The 12,266-nt window shown below is 41.1% G+C and overlaps 1 protein-coding gene across 1 annotated transcript in view; it reads right to left on the minus strand.

Annotated features, from left to right (window-relative positions):
- Positions 1 to 8,992: 8,992 nt before the first annotated feature.
- Positions 8,993 to 12,266, minus strand: part of NTRK2 (neurotrophic receptor tyrosine kinase 2) — a 270,802-nt gene continuing 267,528 nt past the window's right edge. Inside the window, exon 18 of the mRNA XM_044273679.1 lies at positions 8,993 to 11,117. Coding sequence (XP_044129614.1) covers positions 10,932 to 11,117 — 186 coding nt within the window. The 3' untranslated portion in view covers positions 8,993 to 10,931. The remainder of the gene's footprint in view (positions 11,118 to 12,266) is intronic.

Genomic DNA, 12,266 nt, shown 5'->3' on the forward strand with positions numbered 1-12,266 from the left:
TACCCTTTTAGGGATAGATTTCAAATAGCTCTGATATAGCAGAAACCACTAAATTATGAAATTGCTAAATTGGGAATTGTATTTCAACCCAGAACAAGAAATGTGCTTGAACGGACACTAAATAACTCGCCCAGCTACAGCACTAGGGACAGATTTAGCGGGATATAAATTTGAGGCCTAGTATTTAGGCGCTGGGTGACAGGTATGGGTTTAGTGCCAGAATTAGACTTGGAAATACACAGTAGCGGGTGTGTGTGAAGTTATTCTGAATGACCCAATGTGCACCTTGAATATTATATACCCTTTTAGGGATAGATTTCAAATAGCTCTGATATAGCAGAAACCACTAAATTATGAAATTGCTAAATTGGGAATTGTATTTCAACCCAGAACAAGAAATGTGCTTGAACGGACACTAAATAACTCGCCCAGCTACAGCACTAGGGACAGATTTAGCGGGATATAAATTTGAGGCCTAGTATTTAGGCGCTGGGTGACAGGTATGGGTTTAGTGCCAGAATTAGACTTGGAAATACACAGTAGCGGGTGTGTGTGAAGTTATTCTGAATGACCCAATGTGCACCTTGAATATTATATACCCTTTTAGGGATAGATTTCAAATAGCTCTGATATAGCAGAAACCACTAAATTATGAAATTGCTAAATTGGGAATTGTATTTCAACCCAGAACAAGAAATGTGCTTGAACGGACACTAAATAACTCGCCCAGCTACAGCACTAAGGACAGATTTAGCGGGATATAAATTTGAGGCCTAGTATTTAGGCGCTGGGTGACCGGTATGGATTTAGTGACAGAATTAGACTGGGATATGGCCAAAAAATAAACAGACTATTGCTGGTTAAATGCACTTGGTGTGACAGCTTCACCCTGATGTAGGCTTTAGCCAAAAAACAACCACACCATTGAGGGTTAAATGCACTTGGTCGCAGCTTGTGCTGGCGCACCACAAGACACAAAATGGCCGCCGATCACCCCAGAAAAATGTGACTGACAAACGGTCTGGGCAGCCTAAAAACAGTGAGCAATTGAGGATCAGCAGCTCAATGATCCACAGCTGCAGATCGATCAGTTAATCAAGTCCTTTGGAGGAGTTAATCTGCCTAATCTCGCCCTACTGTCGCAGCCGCAACCTCTCCCTACGCTAATCAGAGCAGAGTGACGGGCGGTGCTATGTGACTCCAGCTTAAATAGAGGCTGGGTCACATGGTGCTCTGGCCAATCACAGCCATGCCAATAGTAGGCATGGCTGTGATGGCCTCTTGGGGCAAGTAGTATGACGCTTGTTGATTGGCTGCTTTGCAGCCTTTCAAAAAGCGCCAAGAAAGCGTCACAAAAGCGCGAAGAAAGCGACGAACACCGAACCCGAACCCGGACTTTTACGAAAATGTCCGGGTTCGGGTCCGTGTCACGGACACCCCAAAATTCGGTACGAACCCGAACTATACAGTTCGAGTTCGCTCATCCCTAGTTCTAAGTTGGTAATTTTTTATAAAGTGGCCCAGTCGCGATTTCTGTACGTGTGGTTATCGGCAGTTAGATTGATGGTCTTGGTATAGCTTTTGCAAGAGCATCTAAGACATGCTGGTGGTAAAATCCCTAAATATATTGTATGCTTCATACGTCTCTTGACCAGCCTGTGTTTATACATATAAACTGCAAATTAATGATAATAAAAATGATGTATATATAGAACGGGTTTAATTTAACTGATGTGTGGGAAAATAGGTGCCAAATAGTCATACAACACAATAAAAACTGTGGAGCTCAGTAAACACAGTGGTTCTTGCAACCTCTGCATTCTGGCAACTCTGATGCCTCCAGTAAGGCCGGACTATAGGTTTACCATAAGGGTAGGCCTTCATGAGGAATTTGGTGCCAGGGGCCTGGTAGAGGTAGGGTTAATGTATGGCGGGAAGCGGAGGGGCGGGTTAGCGTAGGTGGAGTTAGGTGGTAGATTATTTAAGGGGCGGTAGCTGGGGGGCCATTTTAGAGTTAGTGAAAAAAGCGCCCGCCCACCCTCCCTTGAGTAGGTATTAGGGAGGTAGCAGTGGTAGGGGTTCGGTAGGTATGGGTTTCTGGTGGGGGTTGCATGTGATGTATGTCGCAGCAGTCGAGGCGGGGGGAGGTCCTCGGAGCTGGTGGAATGGGTTGCTGCTTGAGAATGAGAGGGCCTCAATGGTGGGGCTGGACTCTCAGGATTGGGCACTCGGTTAATCAGTGAGGGCATCCATCAGTTTGGTGGCTCCGAGCTGGGTGTTTACGGCTGGTCGCAAGGTGGATGGTCCACTGAGTGGTTGTGCTGGATGTATACATGTTGGGGCTTCTAGGACCTCCCTCGGCTGGGGGAATTCATTGTTAAATTATTTGTATTTTTGTTTAATAAATAACGGCTGCTGTGGCCGATTTAAATCCGACTCAAGTCTCTGTGTCTTATTGGTAAGGGGGAAGTGAAAGGGTTAATGAGGGAAGTGTTATGGGGAGGAATGGTTGGTAGGCCCCGGTGGGGTCACCAATAATTCGCTCATGTTTGTTACTCTGGAAGTCACACTGCCACAATACCTGTCAGTCTTTGCTTCTTATTATGCTTTTTGACATCTCTATGCCAATATGTATTGTAGACTAGCATTATTTTATGGATGCCAATATGTATTGTAGACTAGCATTATTTTATGTCTCTGAGTTGAACTGTTTTATGCAAGGTAAAAATATAGAAATGGAATTGATTCTTTGCGGCTCCTCTTTGGATGATCATTAGCTGTAAGTAATCCCCTAGCTCCTGATCTCTAAAGGATTGTGATACACAGGTGAATACATTGCTGTCTTCTTTGTTTGCTTTGGGGAATTATGAATTATGACTTGAAAACCCTACCACCTAACTAGAACTGCTTCCATACATAAATACAAGCATATATATTGAGTTAAGCATTAGAAAAAGATTAAAAAAAATACATTTTAACCCTCTCGGGCTGTGTTTATAACAATTTTACACCAGCAGTTTAGTGTCTGAGAAAATGAAGGGATTAATAAGGGACACTGCACTTTATGTGTAATCAGACTATGGGATAATTATGGTACTGCTGTAATAATCTTTACTGGCAGGTACCACCTGAGACAATCCTTACCTTCTGGCAGGTGCCGTGCATTTTAAGCACAGATTATAGCCATTCTGTATGCACTATATGGATGAATTGTCATAGAGACAGTTGATTACTTTGACTAATCTGGATGTTCTCTGTAACATCTAGTGATCTCTTCTGTTCACATTATGCATAATTAGGATAGTATGTAAAGCTTTCAATATGTTTATTTTGGAGCTAAAGGCTTTTTAGGACAAAGCCTACATAGAACACCTGTAGGAGAAAATTTGTAATGGATGTGTGGATCGGCAACAGAAAGGTCTTCTTGGATTAAAGCAGTTTTCCGGAACCCAGCAACTCCTGCAAAACCACCTTAATTAAACAGAACATACCCTTATGAGAAGGTTTGTAATATAAATACCATTCTGAATTAGTCTTCTGTGAACCTGGCAACGTGGCATAACATCCATTAGCAGGTTTCTGACCTGGGCTATGGATAGGACATCACTTCTGTGTGGATAGTACCTGCTGCATGTGCAGGCTACTGAATCCACCTCATCTGCACATGTACCAGGGAGAGGAATAGTTCTGGTGCTGTCCACAGGGGAAATGATATCAGGTCTGTAGCCTAGGCCAGAAACCTGGTAAAAGGAAGTGACATTGGTGGAAGCTTGATTTCCAGAACAGGAGCAGAATGGTGGCTCAATAGTTAGCACTGGTGCCTTGCAATGCTGGGGCCCTGAGTTTGCATCCATCCAGGGACAACATGGTATGATTCAGACCTGTGTTTGTGTGGATTCTCTCTGGATACTTCGGTTTCCTCCCACACTTAAAAATAGGCTAATTGGCTTCCTATGAAATTGGCCCTAGTGTGTGGTGGGATTGAGAGCCTATATAGCAGCCACTGACTTCCAAGGGAGTCACCCCAGCCAAACAACTATCCCTGCACTTGAAAAAAATGTATTGCCAATATTTGTCATTGACTGGATCCATGCAACTTCAGAACAGTAAGTATGTAACACACTTTCTCCTACAGGTGTGTTTTGCGTAATTAATATGGTGTTGTGGGTCACTGGGTTCCAGAAAACCACTTTAATCCATGCAGACCGTTCTGTGTTCTAAACTTTCTAAAAATGTGAAACTGAAGGGGTAATTTATACTTTAAAGGGGTTGTCTCACTTTGTTGTATCATGCAAATGGAATTTATCATGTAGATAGCGTTAATACAAGGCACTTTAAGGGGTTGTATGAGTTAAGTAAAAAATAAAGCACTGTGTCTGATGGTCTACAATATATACATAAGCTAAGCAAGTTTTAGTCAGGCCAGACCCGGAGAACATAGGAAGAAGAAAATCTAGCGCTTATATAAATAATCAATAAAGCGCAATGAGGATTTTTAAACAAGAGCTGGATTAACTTCTTCAAATTTTGTCATCCACACTTAAAACAAAATAAATTAACCCCAATAAGATACGTGTATCCTCACCCTCTTAAATGCTCAGCCTGACAACAATTCTCATGTAGATTGCTCCATTATTATATATTGTAGAGCAGGAACTCTTCATAGTTGCCCACAGTCCCAACTTTGTAGGAAATGACCCTAATTTTCAGAGACAATCCCTTTGAATACAGGCTGTCCCATGCACAAAATGGGTTTTAATTATGTAAATCTTGCCCAAAAAAAGGAGTATTCCCACATGATTTGGGTTGTTCCCAGATGGGGCCTCTTTGTCCCAAATTTATAAAGTTAGTAAGCATAACTCTGCTCTACAAGAGATGGTAATAACACAACCCTCTGTGCAATATGCTGTCATGGCTGGCCAGCCTGACAGGAATGGTGAGCAGGATTGCATCCCTCTTCCTGGTTCCGGTCAGGCTGTTCAGCCATAACAGCATATCTCACACATAGGATTACATTATTACCATCTATTGAAGGTAAGAGTTCTCTGCCACTGGGTTCAGTATCCATCACTCCACAGCTGGATTTTCTTCTCCCTGCTGTCCTAAAATATACATCCTGTTGATGAAGTGGCGTGGTGTGGGCAGGGGTGTCAAATGACTGCTGTAGCCAATCGCTGGACGCAGGGGGTACCTGCTCCCCTTGGCCACCTCTAAGGTGTTTTATAGCCTTGGATAACCTCTTTAAGGAAAAAATTGCTAATGTCCAACCACACTGTTGCTGTGTTTTCTTCTTTTGAAGTCTAGAATCTAATAAAATCCACAGCATAGGGCAGCACTTTGTTTTTGTATCATCTCCTTCAGGCCTGAACAAGTGCTTGTTCCACTCTCCCACCCTTACATTGTTTTCTTTGTTATTACTATATTTCCTTACACGCTAGGAGCAATGGAGATTTCAGTTGAGTCACATAGACAAATGAACATGCCAATGGCTGCAGCTGATACTTGGCATTCTAGTGCACTCTAAGGTCAACAAGAGTGCTAACATGTGAGGTCATTTCATGGTAAAAGTTGTGGCCTACCCTTATACATTAAAATCATTTTGTCCTCTTATTTACCATATAGGTAGTTCTAAGTTGGTAATTTTCTCCTACAGGTGTGTTTTGTGTAATTAATATGGTGTTGTGGGTCACTGGGTTCCAGAAAACCACTTTAATCCATGCAGACTGTTCTGTGTTCTAAACTTTCTGAAAATGTGAAACTGAAGGGGTAATTTATACTTTAAAGGGGTTGCCTCACTTTTTTGTATCATGCAAATGGAATTTATCATGTAGATAGCGTTAATACAAGGCACTCTAAGTGGTTGTATGAGTTATGTAAAAAATTAAAATAAAGCAATATATACAGTACAGACCAAAAGTTTGGACACACCTTCTCATTTAAAGAGTTTTCTTTATTTTCATGACTATGAAAATTGTAGATTCACACTGAAGGCATCAAAACTATGAATGAACACATGTGGAATTATATACATAACAAAAAAGTGTGAAACAACTGAAAATATGTCATATTCTAGGTTCTTCAAAGTAGCCACCTTTTGCTTTGATTACTGTTTTGCACACTCTTGGCATTCTCTTGATGAGCTTCAAGAGGTAGTCACCTGAAATGGTTTTCACTTCACAGGTGTGGCATGTAAGGTTTAATAAGTGGGATTTCTTGCCTAATAAATGGGGTTGGGACCATCAGTTGCGTTGAGGAGAAGTCAGGTGGTTACACAGCTGATAGTGCTACTGAATAGACTGTTAGAATTTGTATTATGGCAAGAAAAAAGCAGCTAAGTAAAGAAAAACTAGTGGCCATCATTACTTTAAGAAATTAAGGTCAGTCAGTCAGCTGAAAAATTGGGAAAACTTTGAAAGTAAGGGCTATTTGACCATGAAGGAGAGTGATGGGGTGCTGCGCCAGATGACCTGGCCTCCACAGTCACCGGACCTGAACCCAATCTAGATGGTTTGGGGTGAGCTGGACCGCAGAGTCAAGGCAAAAGGGCCAACAAGTGCTAAGCATCTCTGGGAACTCCTTCAAGACTGTTGGAAGACCATTTCAGGTGACTACCTCTTGAAGCTCATCAAGAGAATGCCAAGAGTGTGCAAAGCAGTAATCAAAGCAAAAGGTGGCTACTTTGAAGAACCTAGAATATGATATATTTTCAGTTGTTTTACACTTGTTTGTTATGTATATAATTCCACATGTGTTAATTCATAGTTTTGATGCCTTCATAGTCATGAAAATAAAGAAAACTCTTTGAATGAGAAGGTGTGTCCAAACTTTTGGTCTGTACTGTACATAAGCTAAGCAAGTTTTAGGTTAAAATAAATTATGATTACTGATTTACCTAAGTTCTGTTCTGGCCCTTTGTTGGCATGCAGCTGCAGAGCTGTGTTGGGGCATGTAACAACAAGGTTTTCCTCATGAGTATTTTTGCCTTTCCCCTCTCCCCTGCTCTGCAAAGGGAGTGAATAAAATTGAGCCCTGCCTGCAGTCTGACTGCTGGGACACTCATGTTGTATGTGTAGTACTACAGGTCCCAGTTATACAGTACAATGACATTGCTGATACACAGGATCTTCCCCATACCTGTTCTTGTGCAATGCTCTGTAGACACTTACTCACAGCCAGCAGAGCAGTACAGAGGAGAGAACTCCTCCGGTCTTTGTCAGCTCTGAGTTTGCAGAGTGAGGAGGGAGGATCCTGTGCACAGCATTTATCTCGTCAGTGCCTGGAGAGGAGGAAATTCTGCAGTTGCCCACGACCTGAGGCAGAGCCTCGAACCCTGAGTCTGTGCTGCTGATGATAGAAGGGGTTAAACTTTCCTGAAGTATCCAGTGGGAGGGGAGACACTATTATAGCAGAACATTCAGTGCTTGGGCAGCAGATCAGCCAGTGCAGGGGGAAAGGCTTATCACTCCAACAAGCACAGCCTTCACAGAATGTCATCAGAGCAGGGAAAGAAGCTTACATAACAGGTCATGTAACCCTCAGCTAAGTAAGTGAAAACTTCTCACATTTGCTTAGTTATAAACATGCAAAGAACAAAAACAAATAACTTAGACAACACCTTTAATTATGTATTCTGATTATCCATATTGCTTCCTTAGCTGGCTTGATTCATTTTTCCATCACATTATACGCTACTCGTATCCGGTGGTTATGATGACTATCCTGCCATCCAGCAATGGTGGATGTGCTTGCACACTATAGGAAAAAGCGCCAGCCTATATGCATTCCCCCATTCCCAGCAAACAGAAAGGCTGTAGTTTTTTCCTATAGTGTGCAAGCACGGCCACCACCGCTGGATTGCAGGGTGGTTGTAAACTCTAGAAACGAGCAGCGTATAATGTGATGAAAAAATTAATCAGGCCAGCAAAGTAGGCAATATGGACAATCACAATACATTTTCCCTACATGATAAATGCCATTTGCTGAAGTGAGAAAGTCAGAGTATCTGTATGTACGTGTTTGGGGTTTGTATTAGCTAGTGTATGCTGTTTGCAATTAGGGATTCTGGTCTTTTGTCTGAATGTCTTTAGTGGGTATGGTCTGGGTTCTGTATTTAGGTATTTTTGTCTGAAAGGTCTGTATTTTTATAGAGGACCTCATTGGGGTCTGAATCTATTTAGATTATAATTTTTTAGGGATGAGTGAATCGACTTCGGATGAAACATCCAAAGTCGATTTGCATAAAACTTAATTTCAATACTGTACCGAGCGAGCGCTCCATACAGTATTACAATGTATTGGCTCCTATGAGCCAAAGTTATTACTTCGCAAAGTCTCGCGAGACTTCGCATAATAACTTCAGAAATTGATTTATACTGTAAAAAAACATTTCCCGAACTCGGGTTCAGTTCCAAGTGGTGCTCCTGCACCAGCCCGATCAGCTCGCTGTAGGGATTTTGGACACAGTAGCCAGCGCTGTACATGTAAACTAAAAAATCCTACAATAAATTTTGTTACCTATAGCAGCTATGTGTTTACCCATAGCCATACATGTCGCTGTCACTTTAAGATTACGAATGCGGACTTGGCAATAAAGAGCTTGAAACGAGTGGCATACAGTCCTAAGAGAGTGTCATCCACAACTTTTCAAGGCAATTGGATCCCTTTTTGGTTGAATTTATTCAGACTTGAATTGAATCTCCTGACTGATTTGGCCAAACCGAATCTTCGTCAAATTTAGAGAAATTCACTCATCACATTAGTCTGTAGTTCCCATGGGTTGTACAACATAATTGTTCATTACATCATAATAATAAATAACTATTTGTCAGAATAATTCAGGAAAACTGTTTTTTAGCATTAAAAGGCATTTATTTTTTATAATCCCAATGTATGTATCCTGTACATCTCAGCGTCTAACTTGAGCTTTACGGTAGGTTTAGAGAAAATGGAACTGTAGCAGTTGAACTAGTCTATAGGTAGGTGTTTGAGAAAATCGAACATTCATGCCCGCTCCATAGTTTTTCATTTTCTTCACAAGCAGTACATATTGCCTGTTCCATCTTAACTTAGCAAATAGGCAACACTTTTGTATATATTTTTTTTTACTGCAAACCGGTGTGAAAAAGTATACATAGTAACTCAAGAGTAGAAGTTCAAACAATGTACCAAAGCAATAGCACAAATCACGTCTGTACAAGTATCATTGATTCACTTTTAGAATTTGCTTTAAAACCTTGATAGAGATGTGTTACAATCATTAGTAGACGCCAAGAGATGAGATTAATTTATTTACTAATGCCTCGATTACAGAGGCTAATACTCATATAATTTTTCTTAACTCTCAAATATATTTTACAATTACCAGTTTTTAGTCAACATACTGTATTTATTTACATGTACCTATACAAATGGTAGATTCCGTTACTGTGCTACTACATTCTTCAAAAACGAACCCCCACACAGAGGAATGCATGGCGTTACAATAGGGCCTTACCTGTTGTCTCGAAAGATAATTCTCTACACTATGGTAAATTTGACTGTGATACAGGGTCGATCCCATTACTGTATGTTTAGTGGGGAACAACTTTCAATATCTTTGCATTGGACACATCATGCCGGTAACATATATACGCATGCGCTGCCTCCAAGATTAACATCACATACATTTGTTGAAAGGCTGCCACATTTTTGTTTTTACAAGGTAATATAGAGAAATATAAACTTTAATCCAGAGCCCATGGATGAAAAACTATTAATAAAAAAGAAAAACCAAGGTAGCCACCAACCATTGAATGTGCATCAAACACCTTTTGGTGGTGACATTGCCTACTGACCCTGTTACCAGAACAGAATAGCAGCAGCAGCCCTCATCTGAGGCTATTATTCCTCCACAATAACATACACTTGTTAAGCTTCCCGTATCACATCTGTCCATCTCCATACAAAAAAAAAACAAGCTTTTTCCGAGCTTCTTGGCCTCCACTCTTCATGTGTATTCTTTGAGTTGTACAGAACAGCTTTGTAAACTGGTCAGCGACAGAGATTGTCTGTTGGACGTTGTATCAGATAAATCCAGCATCACATTGTGATAATTCCAGTCTTTTAAAACGGACGATTCAGCCTCTAACAATGGTTTACTGCAGTTAGAAAAGAAAATGATGACGAGAGGTATGGCATTTTGCTAGAAGCAAACAATATGTTTCTTTCTACCATGGAGTATATGGTGACAAAGGACTAGCCACAAACAAAGCAGGGTGGGTTTATTCTCTTCAGAATAGTATGCATTGATTGTGTTTCTTCAGGTTTTTTATTTTAGGTAGATGGTTTAACGTCTTCCCATTGGCATGTCTCCTTACTACCACCAACGCACGTCTGCAAATACTTCCTCCTGATGTCCAGAAACTGTCTGTCATTAGTGCACGTAGCCAGAAACGTAGAGGTGAGCAACAGTCAATAGAACGTCTACATGAATGTATAGCAGAAGTCGACAAGTTTGTGTCATACAATATTTTCCCTTTTTTTCATCCACATCAAAGGCAGGAATACAAGAAGGCATTGTTAGATGTGGTGGACAGACATGCGAGCCTGCTGATTAACAGATACGGTTTTAAGGCCTTTGTCTATGTATGCTGAGTTACATAAAGGCATAAGCACGGAGTAGGAAAGACAGTGAGAGACACTCAAACATAGACAGAAGAGAAAAGGAAGAAGTAAAAGAAGAGATAGGCTCAGGATAAAAAGATACAACTTGTTAATGTATTGTCAATTATATTATGTATTGTACAGATGGAGAACTTTGTGTTGCTTGCCCTTTGATAGCTTCTCAGCATCTTTGTTAATAATACTGTCAGAGGTTATAACAAATTTCATGGAGTCCAGCGGCTGTTCACCACATTCATTCATCAAGCCCATATAGGTAACACCTTCATCATCTAGCCAAGAATGTCAAGGTAAACGGGGGATGCCTTGGACAAGTTCTGAAGGAGGCTGTGGATTTCTTTGATGTTCAGCCTCATGTGAGGCTCCCTTTGCCAGCAGCCTAACATTAGGTCATAGACTTCCTTCGGACAAGTGCGAGGTCGTTGCAAAACTCGGCCTTGAGTTATACACTCAATCACCTACATGAGAGAAGGATATTTCAGATTACTGTTTTGTTTTTTACAGATTTATTCAGTGATGCATTTTTCAGTGGGAAATGTTTCTTTTCTAGTCCCGAAAATGTATGGATGGGTTGACATCTGGCTACAGCAGAAAAGGAAAATCACCTGGAAATGAGCCAGAAATCTATGCAGCTCATAGCTGTGGAAGATCTGGTTAGGCACATGGACTGCCAGAGAATGTGCCTAATATGTGGCATGCACCTCATCATAAATTTGGCGCATCCTCTGGCAGCGCAGGAGATATCAAGAACAGCGCAGAAAGCACCGGTCTTGATAAATCTCCCCCTAAGTGTTTACGTGTAAATGTATCCTTAATGTGCACGAAATAGTGAAGGTAAAAATACAAAACCATAGGGCATACATATTGCAATTAGTTATTTTTGAGTAGAAATGGAGCTAAAATAGATACACTATATACACAGAAAGCTTCATTTTGCACATTTTCTTCATGTTGAAGTTTTGGGATTCAGACTATGATCTAAGTTATAAAGTGTATGCAGATTTTCTGCACTAGTCTCTGCCACATCAAAGCATTTATATACATTATCAGGGGCAGACTAGCCATAGACCCTCCAGGGAAATTACCCGGTGGGTTAATGCCCAGGGGGCCGCCCAAGCCCTCCTCACGACTGTTTGCCAGACACATAACAATCTGATTCTGTCAGCATTAATTAATGTAAGAGCATCAGGTAATTATGCAAGTGACCAACAGCCATAGGTGCACTCCAGAATTCAACTGTATCATTGTCCTGTATGGTGATAGGCCAGTATTTTATGCTGCACTGTGGTATTTGGTTTTGCTGGGGCAGTATTTTGGGCTGGACTATGGTATTGCTGGCCCTGCCTACTTCTGTTATCCCTACCTACTGTCAATTGGGACTCACCTACAACTTGAGCAACTTTTAGGTTTTTTTTCAGGGCCACTTTAAGTTCACAGTCCACCCCTGTACATTATAGAAGGATTTTCTAAGGGCATGTGCACGTGGGGTAGATTTTCTGCATGGGTTTTAGAGTGTGCTGCAAGTTTCGGCCTTAGTCAAACTTGCATTAAAGTATGGTACCCAATTTTTAATGCAGATTTTATTGGGGATTTGCTGTTCTGCATGT

Source organism: Bufo gargarizans, chromosome 1 (assembly GCF_014858855.1).
Source record: "Bufo gargarizans isolate SCDJY-AF-19 chromosome 1, ASM1485885v1, whole genome shotgun sequence".
Taxonomy (NCBI): Eukaryota; Metazoa; Chordata; class Amphibia; order Anura; family Bufonidae; genus Bufo; species Bufo gargarizans.